We start from the raw sequence: 22,544 nt of genomic DNA on the forward strand, positions 1-22,544 counted from the left end.
TGCACGAGTGTGCACACATACACTAGACTCCCCTCAGGTCTCCTGTCAGTTTCAGGGTGTGCACACACCTATTGAAGCATACATAAGCCCCTGAAATATTAATACACAGTGTGGCACAGAGATAGAGCAGAGTGGAAAACAGAAGGAGACACAAATAAAGGAAAGGAGGACAGATGAGCTATCTGGATTAAAAGTTTATCGATCCCGGTGGTAAAATTCATTCGAGCAACAAAAAGGTAATAGTTGCAAAAATAATTAGTCCCACTTTTACAAATGTTAATACGGTGGATTAAGCTGATTAGGTTCTAGTTATTAACATTTATGTGTTTATTACAGCAGGTACCTTTGGGTCTATGGCAAGACATGGATGCATGCTACAGCAGAAGAAGATCATTTCTTTTTTTTATTTGCATGGAAAATCACAGGTCATTTTTCACTAAATTGCTTTTATTTTCATTTGTTAATGAAGGCAATAATGTCAAAACTCAAGTGATTAAAAATGTGAAATTGTTGTTCAGTTGCTGATGAAGTTCTCATTTGTGAAAGACCCTGCTATGGCAAAAAAAAGTGCAATTATGTTAAGTTCTGCTTTTATGTGCTTTTTAAGAAGTTATGGGCTCCATTAAAAGAACTTGAAGTATTTGTGCAGATTAGAAACATGATTAATGAACCTTAGAAGTGGTCATTTGCAGATTTTTGCCTTTCATTTATAGAACCACTATAACCACCAGTTGCTGCACTGGTTGCTACAATATAATATTAAAATAAATATCACAATTCATCAGCTGCTCTTTGGAGATATTCTGCATTAAAAACTGAGTTTAAAATGTCGAAGCTGACAGGATTATATAGCATATTAACATATTCAAGCTATTGTCCGAGTTGAACATTACAGATGTGCTCTGGTCATTGAATCTGCTCCAATTTCATTTTTTGGAAAATCTACATACAAAACAAGTTGATGCTCTGTAACTCTGTTGTGCGATTTTTGGAGCTATAATTCAGGTTCATAGTAGACTTATATGGGGGTGTGCTTTGGGTTCAGTTTATTTACACCCCCTGTTTATAGACTGTTCTCCTGCTTAGAAGCATCTAAAAAAGCTTTCAGCAGAAGAATACTTTGAGGTCGCTGGTGACTTGGTGATTGCTAAAACGTTTTTCAGAGTATCTAGAATTCTTTTCTCATTTTCTAAATTTACAAGGTAATTTATTTTGGAAGACTGAGAAATGTTCCATTAATGAAACTGCCCAGTTTCTTTGAATTAACAAGATCCCAAATGAGCTCCTACTGACATGAAAGCTTGATTTCATGGGCAATAACGAGACCTCCCCTCACATACACACACTTAGTTTAAGCCAGTTTTGAGAGCAATAATGTGGTTTTAAGATATCAGAAATTAGATGTTAAATCTTTTTCCTATATAAAAAAAAGTTTTTTTGAATTTCTGACAGATGTGAGGATAGGTAAAACCTGCAAAGCAAGTAATTGTGTTAATTAATAAAGTGGAGATTTTTTTTATCATGTAATTGCATTAGTAACATGTTAGTAACAACAGAAGTGTTATTTTTATAGCAACCTGTTAGGGCACACTGAGTAAAATGTCAGTGGCAGATGTGTATTTCAAGCCCGGATGTGGTATATCCAGTCCATCCCATTAATCAGTAGCTTGTAGAACCACTTTTAACAGTAATAACTTGAAGTAATGGCTTCCTGTATGACTCTATCAGTCTCTCACATTGTTGTGGAGGAATTTGGACCCACTGTTCTTTGCAGCATTTCTTCACTTCATTGAGGTTTGTGTGCACCGGTTTATGCACAGCTCTCTTAAGTTCCTACCACAGTATTTAAGACTCAGTCACCAGGAGGATTGCCAGGATTTATACATCAGGGAAACCAAACAACCTCTAGCGAAGCGGATGGCACAACACAGAAGAGCAACCTCATCAGGCCAGGACTCTGCAGTTTATTTACACCTACAGGCCAGTGGACACTCTTTCAACGATGAGGATGTACACATCCTGGACAGGGAAGAACGCTGGTTTGAGCGCGGAGTCAAGGAGGCCATTTACGTGAAAAGGGAAAGACCATCTCTGAATCGAGGAGGGGGCCTAAGGGTACATCTTTCGCCATCTTACAATGCTGTGATTGCAGCCATTCCCCAACTCTCTGTGAATGGTACTCATGGACATTGATCAGTGTTCTTTGATCAGTGGGTTTTGGTCAGTGATTGTTGATCAATGGTCATGGGAATTTGCATAATTATGATTAAGGAACTGACCTCACAGCCCATTGTTCCCTCAGTGGGCTGGTTTCAGTCATTATGCAAATGTACTGTTTATAAGGTTTGGGGAAACCTGCAGTCAGCTGAGACTGAAGAAGTCACTTGGATGAGTGACGAAACGTTTCTCCCACAAAACGCTACGTCCAGATGAACAGATTCAACTTTTGGAGACACGTTAAGTTTACATTACTTTACATTAAGCTCAGCTGGGCTAAAGTGAGTTAAGTTAGCAGACTAATATGAGTGATATCAATCATCCAAATTAACTCTCAAGAAAAACCTAAAGCTGTTGAACTATCGCCTTTAACTGAGGATCACTAAATTAGCAGAAAGAGTTAAAATTGGCAAATTGGAATTCAGGTGCATTCCTGGATCAGGTGGTAGTCCTTAGAAAACCAATACAACCTCCCAAATGTTCACTGATGCACAGCTTATGCAACATTATTAGAAAAGTTAATGTACCGTCAGATAGTGCATTTAGCAAAATTGGACCAGTTTTTTCTGTTTCTCTAACTCTCCCGCTTGCACAAAACACTCATTCCATTAAGAGTAATTCAATTAGTGCCTCGAATATTCAGAGGGAAATCTACGGCCCTTGCTGTGAAGTGTATTTACTGTATTTCAGCCTACAACGTGAGCTTTGTGTTTGGTATTAAAGTCAGGCTAATCAGGCTAATGCTTTATTGTGGCTTTTAGGATGTCTTATTATTGGCTCTGCACGGATACCAAGCCAAAACAGCCATCACTTTATTGGCCGTTCATATCCATTCTAGTCTGTCGCTCCTTGGTTGGGTGCTCTAACGCTGTTTATTTGGCACAAGGGGAAAATGCTTTTTTCTTTCTGGATTACAGCATTATTTCGTATAAGCAACACACATCTTAGTTGAAGGAAAGGTCATGTAGCAATTCTGTTTTTGAGTCCAGGAGTAAAAACATCAGAAGCAGCTAACGGGGTGTTTAAGTCATACTAGAGAGAGACATTTATCCTACTTTGTTCCTTTATAGTTCCTGATTTTTATCTCTACAGCCATTTATGATGAGTTCAGATGTATTAACACTGTATTTATGTTTTAATGATTATACTGTGGACAGTCTTTGATTGTATAAAAACTGAAAGTTGCTAAAATAACGTGGAACTGTCGCAGTCACACAGTGACAGCGATATGATGCAAAACTTAAGACAACAGTTAGTGCTGGGGTCGTCACTGATGATGACATCGATCTCAAAAGGTGAAGGGTCAGCATTGGGTATCAAATTGAAGCTGCTCTAGTTGTTGAATATTATGAAACATTTAGGCCTCTGAGGAGTTGACTCAAGACATGGTGGAGAACAAAATGGAGCTAAAATCAAATACTTGAAAGAGATTCCTAAATTGGACAAAATCCCAAAGCCGGAATAGCGGAATAGTTCAAAATACATGAACACAACATGTGATCAAAAGGGCAGAATAGGTTCATTAGCAACAAGCTGGAAGCTTGACAGTCATCACCTCTTTGTAGTTTTGATAACCTGCATTTACCAGATGTTATTCATACAACATTATTTAAGGTCACACGGACTGGGTCACCTGAAGGAACCCACCACACTTCCAAACCCTGCTGAACTGCTTGGAAGCAAAACAGACGTCCAATGCAGGCGCAGTGACATCATACCATGTTCAAAAGGAAATAACTAAATAAATAACCGAGTGGTGAAAGTGCCATTTCCCTGGATTATTCCAATGAAAACCGAGCCAGACTGAGCTTTTAGAAGGGCAAAAGTAGAAGCTGTTATTAACAGAACTGGCAGCATGCTGATTCACTATTATGTGACAACAGTCACATTAGTTTATATCTATATTAAAAATAACTACATTGTGTATGGCTGTTTAATCTAAGTTGTGTACTAACAAGCAGTGCTATAAATATCATTCTGAGGCTGGAGAACGTTTTATGTACCACTCCAGCCTTGGACTATCTCTTATCTGGCCCCTAGCAGGGGTGTTTGTCTCGTTATAGATCTACTCCACCCATATTCATTCCCACTTCAAACTAACCACCTCACAATCACCATCCTCCTTCTCTGCAACCCTTTATTCATCCTCCTCCTCATCAGTCTGCATCCACCCACCAACTCTTCAGAGCTGCCAGCGTCCACCTCTCTCCGTGCCTCGTTTCTGTGCTGCTGGAGGACTCCTTCAGCACTGATGTTAAAGGTGTCTTATTAAATCTCAAGTGAGCTTTTGTTATTGCTGCTCTGCTCTCTGTCTCATGCTTCAGGAACGGAGAAATTGAAGTAAGAAGTAGTAAAATATGTATGAAGCATATGAAGACATGCTGAAAAAATAATATCCTCAGCACTGTTTTAGGCTTCACATTGATCGCATAAGCCTACCTCTTGAACAGAACATCGCTCACTCGTAGTCGAGCTTGATTCTCTTGATGAAAATGCTCTAACGTAACTCCAACCCACGTGGAAAATCTTAGATTCTGTGCCTGTAACACTGTACGGAAATTTGTAATAGTGACAAAAAATATTATTTTCTGTACAAGTGAAGAAGTCTGGTTTCTCCATCTTCTAATGTGTTTACAGTGATCAATAGCTGATGTGTTTTTCCTTCTGATAATAAATGTTTTCTCCTCCTGGGACATGACAGACCATTCATAATGCTGCACAATGTCAGGACTGCTGTTGCTGGGGTGGGGTGGGGGAGGGCAAAAACCTTTTCAAATATAGAACAGCACCAAGTTTGTTGCTTATTACCTAATTTCCTAATATTTAGATAATGCACAGTGTTGCAAAAGTTAGTACTATTGCCTGACAGCAAGAAGGTCCTGGGTTAGGGGTTAGTCCAGCCTGGGGACACTGCAGGTGGAGTTTGCAGATTCTCCTGTTAGGGCCCTGGGTTTTGAATTATGTGTTTATTTTTAGTTAAATTGTATTCATGGTGTTTTGAATTGTTGTTGAATTATTGTGGGTCGGTTACTTTCCGGTTGTCTCAGTTCTTAAGTTTCATCTGACCCTGCAGTGTTCACCATATCCTTCCAGCTCTCAGTGCCTTGCATTTAGTTTTACTTCCTTTATCTTGTTATCTTTTAAATGTTTGCATCTGTTTGTTTACCCACCTGTTCCACATTCCCTCAATTAGCCGTTGTGTATTTATAGCCTCGGTTCTCTCCTTCCTCTTTGTCGCAACGTTCGTTATCGTTCCTTGTGTTTTCCACTCTGGTGAGTCTGTAGCCCCACCTCTTGCCCTCTTCTTAACATCTGTACTATTTTCTAACTTGTATGTTTGGTTATAGGACTGGCAGTTTTGATCAACAGGTGTACTTCAAAGGCAGACATTGCATTTTCTGATTTCCCAAGGTTACTGTTAGGATCATAATTAGAGTTGGGGTCAGAACTGCTGTAGCTGTTGAGTTTTATAAAGCATTCAGAATTTAAAATGCCTCTCAGAATTGCTTTAGGACTCACTGGAGAACAAAAATGGATAAAAAGATGGAGCCAATAACGTATGTTTGCTAATTTGAGCAACTTTCTCCTGTCAGTAAAATATTTAAAATGGAATAATCTGCCAGCTTTGTGGTACAGAGCACCCAATAAGTATATACTTCAGTGATTAGCAGTGTGTGCACCCATGCACTTTATGGATCCAGCTTTCTAACATTAGCTGAGTCCATTTGTTCTGAAATGTTCACTTCTGGCTCCAAAAATAAGGATGCCAATGGTCATAACGCTAAATCTGTAACATGTATGCCATGCCATATCTTATACCACACCACACTTTAAGACATATTCATATTATTCTTAGAAGCTTACATGAAAAGCTTACAGTGGAACATTGCCATCCCTCCAAATGATGAGCTTGTATTTCATCCACATGCACAAGAAGAACTGGGTATTAGTGGTTGATCATAACAGTGTGTCTAGACAGGAGTGTTTAAGCAAAACATCTTAAAATATCTGTGCAAGATAGAAAAACCACAGGAGTGTGCACTTACTGCAGAAAATGGAAGTGCAATTATAAACCAAAGGTCACCAAAAAGTAAAAAGGCATTTAGATATAATAGAAAACAGGCCTTTTTCAGGAAATATGCAAGAATTGAACTTAGTCTTCCTGCAGCGATGGAAGTTAAAGACAGTAACTACACTAACTGCAATCTATGGTCTACTATTAGGATAACACTGTACTGTGCGATGTAGCAGTCTATAGGGATATCAAAACAAAAACAAAAAGGGATCAAATGATTGGAGAAGGTTATGGTAGATAGCCACACAGTCTTCAGGCTTAAACTGTATTCCAAGATGAACTGAACAGACGGGTGAAAACAAAGCATCTAACAAGTGCAACACATTTGTGGCAGCGTCTGCAACAGTGTTGTAAAGAACTTTCCAAACAATGATTCATTTCCATTGTAGACCGAATGCCACATGTTGTTTGGCTGCTAAATGAATCAAAACTTTAGATTAAATTTAGGACGTAAGGCTCCACGGTTCCTTAAAAGCATATTTCTTTTCTTAGGTTTTTCTGACGTATACTGAGACAAAACGCTGCGTCAGTTGAACCTACAGTATATTTATGATCCAACCCCCTCATGTTTGCAACGCTCTAAGTCTGAAACTGAACACAAGAGATAAATAGTGGATCCGGATGTAGTCAAGCCAACAAGACTCACAGTAGACAGCGGGTTTCAAGCAATGCTCATTGAGTCTCAGCTTTTTTTAGCAACATCAGTCAACTGCAGAGAAATACATGCTAAAGCTCCAACTGCAGAAGCCTGCAATTAGATCAGCTATCAGAGCATAACCTCTGCACAGAAAGAGGAGCGCTTTAAAACAGGCTCACTTTGCAGTCCAGTTAGTTTTTAGTCATGTACACAATTATATTATGAGTATTTGTATGCTACATATACATATCATTTTCTCCACACTCATAAGCAACAAGTCCCCGCTCTAAACTATTATATCCTCCATCCTAGCTCATCCATCATAAAGTCCACAGGTGTGGGACCATTTTTAAATATAATTTACATTCACTCTTTGGGTAAGTTTAGGCAATAAAATTACTCGCTAACCTTTATGAAAGAAATAATGATGTTTTCAAATGAAATCCTTTTACAAACATTGGGATGGTTGTCAATAGAGCAAAGTTAGCTTATTAGTTAAACTGCTGGTTACATATTACTACAGACGTTCATAATTGAATAATGAGAGCTAATTTGGAAAATGATTTATTGAGATGCAGAATTCAGCTGATAAGCTTCTTGATGCATTCTCAATCATCCAGGAAAGTAAATCTCCAAAAGTTGAATCTGTTCATCTGGACGTAGCGTTTTGTGGGAGAAACGTCTCGTCACTCATCCAAGTGACTTCTTCAGTCTCAGCTGACTGCAGGTTTCCCCAAACCTTATAAACAGTACATTTGCATAATGACTGAAACCAGCCCACTGAGGGAACAATGGGCTGTGAGGTCAGTTCCTTAATCATAATTATGCAAATTCCATGACCATTGATCAACAATCACTGACCAAAACCCACTGATCAAAGAACACTGATCAATGGCCATGAGTCCCATTCACAGAGAGTTGGGGAATGGCTGCAATCACAGCATTGTAAGATGGCGAAAGATGTAATTGTCTGCATGATTAACTCGGTCACCTATAACGTCTCCAAGTTTCTGGCTTCGATCCTCAACCCGCTGGTGGGCAGCTCTGAACACCACATCCAGAACACCCTGGATTTTGTTGAGAAGGTGAGAGATGTCATTATGGAGGTAGATGAAACCATGGTCTCGTACGACGTTACATCTCTCTTCACTTGCATCCCAGTCACGGAAGCGTTGGAGGTAGTCCGTAAGAGATTACAGGATGACACCAACCTCAGCAACAGGACCACTCTCAGCATCGACCAAGTGTGTTTGCTTTTGAAACTGTGTCTTCATTCCACCTACTTCACATACAAGGGTCAGTTCTACAGGCAGAAACATGGGTGTGCCATGGGCTCCCCAGTTTCACCCATCGTGGCCAATTTGTACATGGAAGAAGTGGAAAAGAGGGCGTTGCTATCCTACCCTGGAACACCACCAAGCCATTGGTTCAGATATGTGGATGACACCTGGGTGAAAATCAAATCTCAGGACGTACCACACTTCACAGATCACATTAACTCGGTGGACCAACACATCAAATTCACCAGGGAGGATATGAAAAGTGGCAGGTTAGCCTTCTTAGACTGTGAGATTTCCATCAGTAATGAGGGACATCTAAAAGCTGACGTGTACCGTAAACCTACACATACGGATCAGTATCTAAGGTTTGACTCTCATCATCCACTGGAGCACAAACTGGGTGTCATCAGGACGCTACAACACAGAGCGAACACCATCTCCACTGACACAGCGGCCAGGGAGGCAGAAGAACAGCACATCAAGAAGGCCCTGAGTAAATGTGGTTATCCCAGCTGGACTTTTGTCAAAGCTGGGAAGGCACCTAAAGAAAGCTCCAGCCGATCCAGGAGAGAAGGACAACCGCTGATTCAACTTTTGGAGACAGCTGATAAGCTGTTAGGGGGTAAAACTTTAAAGAACCATCATAGCACAGTGGAGTCTAATTCCTATCCCAGCAGTGATAGGAATAAGGACAGAACCCCCCGAGTCTAGGTGCTGATGCTGGTGATGATGATGAAGGTGGAGGCTTGAATGGGACTCCAGTGACCAGGATGAGGCAGAGATGGGGAGGAGAATTAGAGTCTGAAAGGCAGAATGAGAAGAGAGCGCTCACAATAAAGCACATTGAACAGAGGCTGATTGGCTCACAGAACACGGGCAAGAAAATGATTGGACGTTAGTAATGATGTCACTATTGAGTTTGACAGCATGGGAAAGAGGAAGTGATGTAAAGAACAGACTAGAAGACTAAACACACAGCAAAGCAGGCAGATGAGTGATTACAGAGCTTCTTATTGAACATACAAATTTGTTTCTTTTATGTAACAATCTGTACAGCTTCATTAACGGCTCAATGCTGCGCGCCCATCTTACTGCGGCTTCTGGCTCAACCGAAAAACAACTATGAAAAAGCTATTTTGGGTTATGTAATGTAATGGATCGGGCAAGCCTACAAAACTGGAAATAAAATGAATAACATCTACTTGCTTCAAACACCACACAGGTGAAACTGTGTCAGATATCAGAGCAACAGCATCTTTGGCTCTTTGAGTCCAGGGGTGGAACAGCAACAATCTTTTCCATTACAGAACTGTTCCATAGACCTCTGCTGAGGTTCATGTGAACGTCATGTCTTTCTCTTATGAACTGTCTAATATAACCATGAATAACCAGAAGGGTGCGCTCAAGCACTAATCATTAGCACCATTGATTACCATTGCTAACCTTTTAACATCCAGTAGGCCACCAGACGTGTTTAGGGTTAGTAGGGTTAGGGCTGCGTTTGCTAGATATGCATTTTCAGAAGCTAAAAAATGTTCCCTTTCAAATGTAGATCCATATATTTTGGGGGGGCTTTTCAAATAGGGACAAATGATATTTAAAACGTGTTGCATGTTAACCTTGTGAGGTTATTATGTATCACCCAACCCTAACCCTAACTCTGTGGGTCACCGGCTACCAGATGTTTATTTTTATTCTTGTTTTTAAACATCCAAATGGAGAAGCTTTAATAAAAAAAACCATTATAATGCCAACATTTTTTGAGAAATGTCACATCTTATAGTTTCTGAAAAATTGCCTTGACGTTAGACAGGTTACCTAGTGGATGTTAAGGTTGTCAGAAGCAGTCGTTCTTCTTCCTTTCTGAATGATTGAAATGGCAGTGGTGCACTACATGCCAAATAAGTAAGATATGATCATAACTGCGGCTCTTTCAGCACGTCAGGATGAAAAACGGTCTTCTAATTACAAAGATGTAGAGCTCATTATTATTCCATTGCGTAACTGTTACATATTGTTTTTATAGGCTTACAGATCTTATAATCAATGAATTATTATCTCAGCTTTCTGTTATATCCATGACATGCACCAATATTTCATGATGACATTACACAGCGACGCCTTCTTTAGGTTTTCATGGGCTCTCTGCCCCACTGCTGTTATGTTGCACACCCTAAGTGCAGTGATCGAATTACAGCGTAATGACTCCGTTTTCCCACAGGGATCAATAAAGTTTCACCTTGCCTTGTATGATCTAATTGCTGCTGTTGTTACCTGGCTTGTTCCTCATACACAGACACACTCGTTAAATGGGCTTTGATGCTGCCTGTTTGAACACGGTGGAGTGACATGTTTGTCTCTGGTCCCGCCCCCCTCCCCAACAGGTTCACGTGGGCACCTCACACCAAGAGCAGAGGGTGGTGGGATATGTCACATGTACGCATCTCCACGCCATAGAAGGTACAGTTATATGTTCTACAACTCTCTCTTTCTTTCTTTTGTCATTTCTGTCTCTGCACATGCACATGAGTGTATTAATAAGGATCCCATGCTGTCCTCTTTTTGAAGGGTTGTTTCTTAAGCAGGATGGAAAACATGTCAGGTCCCAATGTGATTGTCTTTCTCTAGAAGAGCTGCAAAGACAGTTTTATGTGTGTGTGTGTGTGCGCGCGCGCGCGCGCTTCTCTGTCCAGATACTTAGACAAATGGGCACATCAAAACCCGAGCATGCCTCCTCCTGCTGTTCCCATGGTGACTGCCTCAAGCTGTTTAAGGCGTCACAGCCCTATTTAAAGCCCCTGGTCGATGCCACCCTCATTTTTTACCAAAGACATACCCTCCCCACCTCCTTTCGCCTGCTATTCTGGGCTTCTCCTACGCTTCTCTCAGACCTAAATATAGCAGTGGCAGGGCTGTTTCTAAAGATACATCAAACACAAAGCCTTTGGAGGTGAAAGGGGCTGGGCTGGTGGGGTAAGTCAGGGAGAACAGGGAGGAGTGCAGAGACCTGATTCTCTGAGAACTATATGAGAAGTCTTTCTAGGCTGAGTGCTCAATTCATGATGCAGCGGGACTGTCACAGTATAGATATACAGTACATACTGAACTCAGTAATCCAGTGGCTACCTCGTCTCTTGGCTTTGTTCCATTTCAGTTCAGTTCAATGTGTCCTTATTTTTGTTCCTCTCTTTGACTTGTTGCCAGCGTGGTGGGGATGGGGGTCCTAGGCCAAAAGCCAATGGACACGTTACCAGTCTGTTACAGAGAGAACAAACACAGTTACCTCAGCATGCATGTGCCTGGACTATGACAGGAAACCAGAGCACCTGAGCAGCGTGAACATGTAAACTTCAAACACAGAGCTTCCAGCCAACTGCTGGATTAAAACCCAAAACCTTCTTGCTGTGAGGCGACATATGTATTAACTTTATGACTGAGTGAAGTAAAGTGACGACCACAAAAGGCACCAGTTTTCTATTGCTGTAGCTATTTCACTCACACCCAAAAAAATAAGATTTAATGGTTTATAGAGCTGCATTTACGCTGCTGTTGAAAGAGAAATTGCAGCCAGCAGCCAAACTGTTGAGACCTTAATTCACTGATTTGTTGTCTGCTCTAATATTGCTGTATCACAGCCGGTGTCACAAGCCTTAGTTTTTACATGGACATCTCTGTCCTGTTTTAGTTCTGTTTCCATTTCAAGGATAAAAATAATTTGATCTCAGCATTAATATTTTTGGTAAAACACTGATTGCGCTGGACAAAGAAAGCATCTTTGCAGAGTTCACAGCACCACAGAGCTTACAGATTGTTTAAAACTGATAATAATGATATCTTTTTCATTTACCCCTGACATTTATATTTTTAACCGTTAAACAAAAATATCTATTTCAACCATATTTCTGAAAAGCATCAATACAATTGTATGAAAGAAGTAGGTGCAACTGAGGTTGCTACAGAGACCTGGACCACCTACCTAAAATAAAACCCCTTTGAGAGGCTCAAATATACTTGTGTTGTTAGTTTCAGTCCCTTACCCAACTCAGAACAAAACTAATCTGTTTGCAAATTAACAGAGATTCAATTACTCTGAACTATCCTGAGGTACAGTTCAGTTGAAGTTCCAAATTCCCCGCTGGTAATTACCATCATTACTTCCTGCTCGTAGGCTTCACAAAGACCACATTTTAAAGCTCTGACAGTACCTGGAAACTTAGCAGGGTGGTGCATCCCCCATAAACGGCTGCTTTACTCACCTGGATTAAACACCTCTATATCCACCAGGTCCGCACTGACCCATCTAGTTATGAGCAGGGATAAGTTTGGTTTAGTTTTAGACACATGCTAAATAAGCACGTCTTAATATTAGCCAAACTCAAACTTTACTCTTTTTGAGTCGCCTGGTTTTTAAAAGGTTAAACTTTGTCCACACATCAAAGGATTTGTTTGTTCCATCACCTTAAACCTGATGGTTGTTCACTAGTGGACATCCACTAGATCCTGCTAATTTCTCCGTGTATGTATGGCCCTTTCAGAGTGAGACTATTTACATGATTGTTCCTTTTTTTCTGATAAAAGCATACAAATCATTATATTGTTTTGATCTGAAGAAACATTTGGTTTTCATGCACATACACAGGCAAACGCTCCCCCACGTCCCCCCTCCCGGGTCCATCCATCTCTAAGAGATGCAGTCACACAAAAAGAAAAGAAATAGCATTTCACATGTACTTGAGCTGCAGCCGAGAGTAATCAAAGCCAAAGCCACCTACTCACCCACCAATATCTTGACACCTCTTTGTTTCTCGCACTCTCCACTATTCAGCTGATATTTCTATCGCATGCTTTCACCCACCGCCTCCTTCTATTCACCTCCTCCCTCCGATCCATAACTAACGCCAATTTATCAGATGTACTGGCAGCAGCGGACAGACACAAATGCTGCCAAAGCCAAACAGCACCAGAAATTACTTAAAGGGTTAGGCTGGACTTTTTTTAAGCAGGATTGTAATAATTGTTCTGTAGTTACAGTATTAGACACAGTGGGTGACAGATGGCAAAAGCAAGACCTTCTCACAGAGCACAGATTAAGTCAGAAACAATATGAAATGGAAGAGCTGGGGTGGCGGTGGGTTACAGAGGGGCTTGCAGAGGCGGAAGAAACTGCAGGCAGGCTGAAGCAATGTAAATAGTTGAAGGTAATCACCAGAGGGGGCAGCCCCCAAATTAACCTATAGGTTCAGGATAACCTTTTACAGCTTCATTAGCTTACCAATTGTAGCTCACCTCTAACCCACAGTACTAATGCTGAATTAATCTGTGAGGTTATGCTGTGATTGTACCCATTTCTGTATATTATAGTGATTTTCAGTAATAATTGCTACTCATTTTACTGCATTACACCAGGTGATGCATCAGTACGGTGTGAGCAGCTGGACCTGTTACTTCAGTGGGGGGCAGAGTTTCGCCAGTCATCATCCATACCACCAGAAGGAGAGAAGGTGCTGGAAGACCTGGTGGCCTTTGACGTCATCCTGGGAGACCTCAACTTTGACAACTGCTCTTCAGGTATGTCTAACCTGTCTGACCTAGGTCGGCAGCCTTAACATGAAATTTCCCCTTGTGGGACTAATAAAGGTATATCTTATCTCATCTTATCTTATCTTATCTTATCTTATCTTATCTTATCTCATCTTATCTTATCTTATCTTAAATCGATAGTGCCAGGATCAACACAGAGGTAGCTGGGATGTTCTCCACCCACCTCAAAATTTGATTGCATGCTGAACTGGAGAAAAACTGTACAGTGGGGTTGAATTTTGGATATGCACTGATGCAGACCTTGAAATAGGTCATTTCTCAAAATGTCAAAGTGTTCTCTAACTTGCTGTTAACATCGAGTCTCCCATTTAGCACCCGGAAAATTCTGAAAATCATGCACTTTGTGTTTTAAAATGCATTGACCTTATGATTCACTTATAAACAATCTGAGGTTCGACTAATTACCAAAAACTGCAGCTTTAGTTCTTTGCTTTGTAATAATAGTGTGTAAAGAGCAAAGCTACAATTTTTAAATCCAAAAGAAAACCATTGTTTAACTGACTGGCTGTACTAACTCAATAGGCTCCTGCTGTCAAATAGACAATGAACATTTTAATATGTTAAAAGACAAATTTGATTGTTCTTATTAGTCATATTGTTAAATTCTTCTTTGAACGCTTTCCCTAATGAGACATTGAATGTGACCACGATGCATGTTAGAATTAATCAAAACAGCCTTGAAACAGTGAACCTCTATGAAAGTGTGTCAATAAAGCTCATGGTTCAGCTCACAGATCTTTGTACTTCACACTGCAATTGTACATGCAAAAATAAAATGTGAATTAAGCTCTGAATGCTTCTAAGTAAGACTGAATAGCAGCTCAGTACTGTACCTGAAGGCCTCCTGTATACCCACAGCCTTAGCCAGAGCTCTGCACTGGTGTTATTTATATAACCACCATCAACAGCACCAACATGAAAGACAGAAAGAGGCATTGCTGTCTCTTTATCCCTCAAATCCCAGTGCGAAAAAGTGTTTGTGTTGTAAAGCAGACTTAGTGATAAAAAGCAACACAGTGGATTAAAAAGGATAGAGTGGGAGAAAAGGTATGAAAAGTAAAAGAATGGAATATCTTTAAACAATTTATTTTTAGTAGCTAATTAATAACTATATAAGACTAAATATTCACCACATTTCATTTTTGCACTAAATGAGATCAATATAAGACCACAATAATGAAAAGCATTCATGCAAAAGAGCCATCTCACAAACACAGGCATGATAACTAAACCAGCTGCAGTTGGTATCAGAAATAGAAAGCACTAAAGGTCAAGTCCTTGGCAATGGTGGGGAGGAAGAACTCCCTTTTTAACAGAAAGAGTCCACATAAGCAGGCTCGGGGAGGGGAAAACATCTGTAAAGAGAATGAAGAGAAAAAGGGAAAGTGTAGAGCTGTGGAGGTTAAAAAGGAACTTAAGTATATAGAAATTAATTTAGAAATAAATAATAATGAAACTGATTTATTTTATTATACTAAACTCATTTTTTGCCCTCCACCGCATGCTAGCAGCTTAGCAACTATGACCTCCTAAAGAAGAATCAGTAATGTGTGACTTTTCTGCAGTGTTTGGAGTAAAACTGACTTTCCTGACTGTGTGTATAACCCTCCACTGTGTATGTGTGCACGCTTGTATTTTTCCAGAGGACAAGCTGGAGCAGCAGCACGCACTTTTTACTCAATACAAGGACCCATGTCGCCTGGGGCCAGGGGAGGACAAACCATGGGCTCTGGGTAACAACACACATCCCGACACATGCCCACGCACATCTTCCTCTAGGGTCACGTCATACGCGCTGTAGTAAAATGTACACCACCGGCTTCGGTTACAATCTGACTGTAAAATGCAGGTGTTGCTGTGCGCACCAAGGATCCATGCAGTGCCTGCAGAGTGGAGCAGGCATTAATCTGGCTCAGGCTGGCTAAGTCAGAATGCACCCAGTACAGCAGGCTGATACATGGGCATTAGTGACGCAAAAGACTGGAGGGTTTTGGTCTGGATATGAAGCGTTTTTTAGGCCAGCGGTATTTCAGGGACAGTGTAGGCAGGACCGAGTGAAAGGGCTTGTTTAGAGAAGGGCTTATTTATTTGGACAGGCATATTTTCCACTGCAAGCCAGGGAAACAGATTGGCACTGCCTGTTTAGCTGTTATTAGACATGGCGGGGGGTTGGGGGGCAAGAAAAAACTGATCAATGAATCAATGAAAGAAAGGGAAGGAAGATTATCCCATTTCATAAAGCTTATCCAAAGAAGATTAGACCTGAATTGATACAATAGTGAGCCAAAAATCACAGCTAGAGAGTTGAAGCTGCCAGATATTGTCAGATGTTGTACTGACAGAGTGTGCAGCAATTTCCTGACTCTTCTGGTGGCAAAAGGCAGGATTTCATACTGTTTTTAAATCGTGTGGAAAAGAAGGCTAGCATGAGACCAACTTGGCATAAAAACCCATGGCAATATGTTCACACGATTGAAGTTTCAGCAAAAAAACGAAAAATCTCCCCCACTCATAAATGTCACGTCTCTTTTCATGATGCGTTTTAGTTCGTGTTAGAGGGCTAATTAAACAACCGCCAAAGCCAGCAAGTACACTCTCTGTGGTCTTCGGTGTATTTTTGGAGCTGTGGCCAGAGCTGGTGTGAAAGAATATTTATTTTGTTCCCTTCAAAGCTTGTTGGTGTTTTCAAGATTTATGAGACCAGAAAACTGAGGTCATGTTAACCACTCAAAACAGGGAAGCTGGTGCATATCTGTACTTTCCCAAGCTGAAGCAACACATTCTCACTCCCAACCCAACACGTGCTCATGCTCAGGGACTCCTTACTTTTATATTTTAACACATTAGTGTATTTTTCCATTTCATTTTTTCCTATTTGTGTTGATTTCCAAGAGGAGGAGTAACAAAATCCTGCATTTGACAGGTGTCTGGAAACCAATTTAAGGTTAGGGTTAAGGCTTGTTGGTGTTTTAGCCACATGCATGGAATTTGGCCCTGTAGTATTTAGAAGCTTTTCCATTTGGATGGACAAAAATACCATGAAATCTAAGTCTAACTGGGTCACCAGGTTGGGTTGAGCCTAACTCAGAAGACAAAAGCAGATTCATTTAACTCATGTTTTTGACCTTACCATTGGTGTTGCCATATGGTTAGCTTAAATGCAGACTTTCATTACGTCAAACACACAGTAGAAAGGCAGACTTCTCCTTTCCTTGCTTTCTTAACCTTTATCTTACTACGCAGTGAAAATCTTGAGATTTAGAGTTGGTTCAGTTATCAGTTCTGCTCGCCTCTTATGTCACAACTCACTATTACAATGATTTGTTTTGAACTTTCAGCGAATTTTTAATGCCTCAGGCAAACAATCTCATGCTGCTTTATTAAAATCTTCTATGAGCTGTATTAAAGTAATCAAAGTGAAGCGAAGGCTGTAGTCTAACTCTGTTTGCATTGGTTATGTGCTCATTTTGCTGTTGACTGTATTGCTAAACTACTGTATAGTATAGTCTTGTGAATTTATTTGACTTGAATGATGATAATAAAAGCAAGAGTTAAAGCGGATCATCCCTGTAGCAGGAAAAAGAAATGTAAGTTGACAGCAGGGTTAGCAAGATTACGTTTCATTTTCTGCACATTTTCTGTCTGCACCCTTCTGTTTTCATCTCCAGCCTTGGCAGTGAAATTATATTTTAGTCCATGTGTATACAGCCTGGAGTAGCCTTAGTACATATGATGTGTTTTCTTGTGTATCTCGAGGATCCACGTCAACAGCCTCGTTGTGTAAGTGTTGTCAGATATACATATGTAGTACCACGGTCCTCTCTTTCTGACTTCTCCTTCACATCTTTCCTTGACCTCATGTCATTTTCCATCTGAGTTAAGGAAAACTGATTAGCAAAAGATACGGAAGTTTTGTTTTGTTTGACTTGGCCCGGTTAGGTTACATTAACTTTGACATTTCTTATGGGGAGTTGGAGCTCCTGGACAAATTCTGCACCAGCACAGGGCGAAAAACCCGACTCCACACAGAAGCGCCCTACTTAAGGACCTTCTTTTTGTGAGGCTACATTGCTAACCACAGAGCGGCCATGCTTAACGTCCTTGGTTACCATGGTGTCTCGTGGTGCTGATGACATCAGCAGCACTTTTTTTCTTGAAGTCTCTCTGTGGTTATTTCTGACTTTGAGGGACTCCCTCCGACTTTGTCGAGCTGCTAACGGCGTACCCGGTGTGCGACACCTACGGGTCCTGACCAAGTGAGAATGGGTCGGCTAAAAACGGCAGCAGTGTAGCGGAGTATGCCCACCGGACACCTCGCCATCTTTATTTTCAGTGATCTAAAACCTGCTCTTAGAATTGTGAAAAACACTCTCCGCGCATCAGACGCCTACTCTTCATAAGGGCGCCCAACACTCATGAATTGACTGGAGTAACTTCAGAGTGCTGCGCTCGTCATACGGAGCATTTTAAACGCATTCTCCAGCCCACAGCCTTGAATCCTCATTCTCAAAAGGATCTCTGAGAGCTTCTCTCTCTCTGGCTGTTTATTCCACTGGTTTATGACAGTAGATTGTAGTCTGAGGATTATAAAGGCGGAGAGGGTTTCTGACCCTTTAGAATAGCTATACTGGAAGCTAGATGTTATTTGACATAGTGAGGGGGAGGACTGTACAGTGTAAAATACATCAATAAAGCGTGAGCAGAAATGATGTCTGCAGTATGTCACTGCAAATGAAATACACAGAGTGGAGATGAATCATTGGTGCAGTTGTATGAATATTTTTCCCGAGCTAGAATTTAATCAGATGCTGGTGTTTTGCTGTTTTCATCTTTATTTAAGCTAATTGAAATAATTTGATTCGTGCTGACAAGTTTCAGTCTGAAAAGGGCAAAACAATGAAAAACAGAGATTCACCAAATAGCAAGAAGTTCATTTCCAACTGTGCCAATGTCCTCCCAGTGCCCAAAGACATGCCTGTCAGGAGGATAAATGTCAATTCGTTGGTCACAGGAAGATAAACCTTTAAGAGGTCAGTAAGACTAGAAAAGCACAAGACAAGCACAAGCAGAAATATATTAATCCACTAAGAAATCATGAGCGATGAGCCTAACCTGAATTTTATGCCATTAGAGTGTTTTGAAAATTGTTCAGTCATTCTAATCGGTACACATCCTTAACTATATATAATATATATACTATAAAATACTATATACTACAATATATATACTATACGAGTATACATAGTATATAGTATACATACTGTTAGGGTACCTGGGTCCTTGACCCAGTGGTTTCAGTTTTGTACCTTTTATTTGTGTTCTCATCTTAGTTTATTTTTGTGAAGGTTTTGCATTTCTGTTTTTCCCCAGTTCTTCTTGGTGTGTGATTATTTAGTTCTCAAGTTTTGGTTTCCTTACTCCCTCTATTCTGTGTCCAGTCAGTGTCTGTGTCTGCCCTGGTCCCACGTCTCTGTTCCCTCTGTTGCAGTGCCTGCTTGTGACTGTGTGTCTGTAAGTTCAGTCTGTGTTTCCTGTTTTACTTTGAAAATCCGTGTCTCATGTTAATGCGTCTGGTTTTGCTTCCTTTGTCTCATCAGCCCTGATTTGTCCCAGCTGTGTTTCCCTCCTGTCTCTCATTCCCTGAGTGCTCCCTCTGTGTATATAAGCCCTGTGTTTTCATCTGGCTGTGTTGCGATCTACCCTCGTCCGTCTGTCTGTCTGTCTGTCTGTCTGTCTGTCTGTCTGTCTGTCTGTCTGTCTGTCTGTCTGTCTGTCTGTCTTCTCAGTTTTGTTACTTTTAGTACAGCATTGAAGTTGTTTTGAGTTCAGGTTTTGTCTCCGAGTGTCTACAGTTCGGGTCCTCCATATCACCACTCCTGCCTGCACACAGCCCTCACATGACAATATACTATAATAAACTATATATACTATAATATATTTTGTTCTTGAGTTAGGGTCATCACCACTGGTTTTAATGAGTTAGTGAACAAAAATAAATTTATATAAAATCTAGTAATGGACACTCCTGTAGCTTGTACAAAATTGTCATTAAAAGTTTAAGACTGGTACAAACCACAGTAATCTCCCCCCCCCCCAAGATATGATTATAAAAAGAGACTATTCTTCTTCTAAAGCTACAATAGGATATTATTTTGTGAACATGAAATTGGCGCCAGCTGATGATGTATAGAGAAGTGATAACTTTTGTTCAGTGAATGGTAAATGGACTGGTTCTTATATAGCACATTTCCACTTTACTTAAATACTCAAAGCACTTCAGCACTTTTATTCACACGCAGTCATACCAGCACTTTTTTCTACACCTGAGTCTTTTCTATCTAGAAGAGCAACTTGGGGTTCAGTATCTTGTCCAAGGATACTTAGGCATGCAGACTGGAGCAGTCAGGGATCAAACCACCAAATTGCCTATCGGGTACCTTCTGAGCTGGTTCCCATTATCTGATAACATTTGAAATGGGTAAATTAGATGAACAAAGGCTGCAGCTCAGGAGTAAGAGCAGACTGTCTAGTCATTTTAAGATTGGTGCTTCAACTCATCCATCAGAGTATGAGTATGTGGTTGTTAGGTTAAATGTGCTTAGTCATAGAAAAATGTCGTAAAAAAGCACTTTGAGTTCTCAGAGTAGAAAAAAGTATTTAAGTACCAGTCCAAACGCTGGGAGATGGGCAACTTCTTCTAGTCTAATGATTTGAGACAAACATCTAAATTCACTGTGTTATTTTAACCTTCCATTAAGAGCTTTTGTTGCTCTCCAACTTGGACTCTGCAAACCCTGCAGAGTCATATGAGCATTGTGCACTTTATAAAAGCATCACTGATAATCTCCCGCTGACACATTTCACAAAAGTGACGCTTCATGAATTCAGAGAAGGAAAAAAAGCTCAGCCAGCAATTAAAGGGTAATCCTATTTTTCCTCTTTTTTTGTCTTCTAAACCTGACCTCCATCAGTGTATGTATCTGTGGGTCATGCTAACTTGTATCACTCCATACCTCCATACCTTCAGTATCAGGGTAGAAAGTGCAAGCTCCATGCTGCCTTCCAAAAAAATGTTTTTGCATAAATCATTTTTCATTCTCGCCTAAAGTAAACATGGAAATGAACCACCTGAACCTTTTCTCACTCCCTACTCACATAATGATGCTTAATCAGGACACGTAGGTGTTCTATTGTAATGCACTGGGCACTCTTTTACTGACATTTTTCACCAGGTTAGTCTGATAGGATTTAACACCTGACCTGGACCATAAGCACAAGCAGAAGCACTCTGCTGGTGTGTTAACTGTAGTCAAGGATTTAATCATAGAAACCAAGAATAGTGGCGATATTAGATGCAGATATTAGATGTTTGCCTTTTAAAATGTTTTAATCTTGTGAAAGTTTGTATGTTATTTTTCCCTAAATCTAAGTAGTCTCTGTGTCTAAGCCACATTATTTAATGCCTAAAACTAACCAAACAGACAGAAAGGCCTAAAGGTCTCAAAGTCAAAAATAAGCAGCAATGAATCTCTTGGTGGTCATATGATGACTTTTGTTCTAAGTGGTATATATGTGTGTGTGTGTGTGTGTGTGTGTGTGTGTGTGAGACCGTGTTTACATATCTTTGTGGGAACCACACATTGGAAGTTTACTATGCTTGTGGGGACCAACAGCCCTTCTGGGGACAAAATCCCAGTCCCCACGAGTTTGAAGGCATTTTTCAGACTCAAAATGTGGTTTTAGTGTCAGGCGGCTAGGGAAAGCATTATGTCAATGAGATGTCCCCACAAAGATATGAAAACACAGTTCTGTGTGTGTGTGTGTGTGTGTGTGTGTGTGTGTGTGTGTGTGTGTGTGTGTGTCTGTGATGGTGGCACCTCCATCAGGGGATGCTCACCCAGCATTTTCATCCGAACAAGCTACATTCTTTAAAAACTCCGCAGCTAAACTGGACGACTGGACAGACTGCTCAGCTGTCCCACAGTCAAATTGAAAACGGTTACAATAGAAATCATTTTCTACATCCTATTTGCTAATGTAAACAAATCAGTGTGAATGAATGGATGTGCTAAGTAGTCCATTATGAAAATATGTGATGATGCTAGCTAAAAGACTGAGCCATCGACGGATACTACAAGGTTGAGGGAGAACGAGGGGGTGGTAGAGAAATGCGGGCTGAAGTGCACGTCTCCACTTTAATGCATTGTAATGTGTCTTTAAACAGGTACTCTGCTGGATCCCAGTGGCCTTTATGATGAAGATGTCAGTTCACCGGAAAGTTTACAAAAGTGAGTCTCATCCCCTGAAAAATCAAATGATCTCTCCTTATATTCGCATGTCGATCATAAATCACAGCAGTCTAACTTTTGTTCCCAAATCTTTGGAGTGTACCCATAATATACGTGTACCAAAACATATCTGAGATTTAAAGCTCTGAAATTACCATTGACCCAGTGCTCATGTTTGCAATTTGCTGTAATTACTATAATTTCTTCGGAAACCATGTGTTTCAATGAAGCATCGTCATGACATCACCAGGCAGGCCACGAAGTCAAGATAAGCCCTAATCTCAGCAAATTTAGATGATGGGAGTGCAAACCCACACTTGATGGTTGCTCAGCTGATACCCTGCAAACCATCTCCACCCCAACTGCTCGTTATCATTCAATGTCTGACATACTTATCTTCAATGCCTGCTCTGGAGTCTTGTTAATACTGTCTTCACTTTCCACAT

General features: G+C 40.6%; 1 protein-coding gene across 2 annotated transcripts in view; it reads left to right on the forward strand.

Moving 5' to 3' along the window:
* The window catches only part of smpd3 (sphingomyelin phosphodiesterase 3), an 84,065-nt gene that overhangs the window by 54,484 nt on the left and 7,037 nt on the right, over positions 1–22,544 (forward strand). For both annotated transcript variants that reach the window (XM_025909204.1, XM_005449282.4), the window contains 4 exons: positions 10,594–10,669; positions 13,616–13,777; positions 15,454–15,543; positions 22,035–22,098. In XM_025909204.1, the coding sequence (XP_025764989.1) occupies positions 10,594–10,669; positions 13,616–13,777; positions 15,454–15,543; positions 22,035–22,098 (392 nt within the window). The remainder of the gene's footprint in view (positions 1–10,593; positions 10,670–13,615; positions 13,778–15,453; positions 15,544–22,034; positions 22,099–22,544) is intronic.

Source organism: Oreochromis niloticus, linkage group LG7 (genome assembly GCF_001858045.2).
Source record: "Oreochromis niloticus isolate F11D_XX linkage group LG7, O_niloticus_UMD_NMBU, whole genome shotgun sequence".
Lineage (NCBI taxonomy): Eukaryota > Metazoa > Chordata > Actinopteri > Cichliformes > Cichlidae > Oreochromis > Oreochromis niloticus.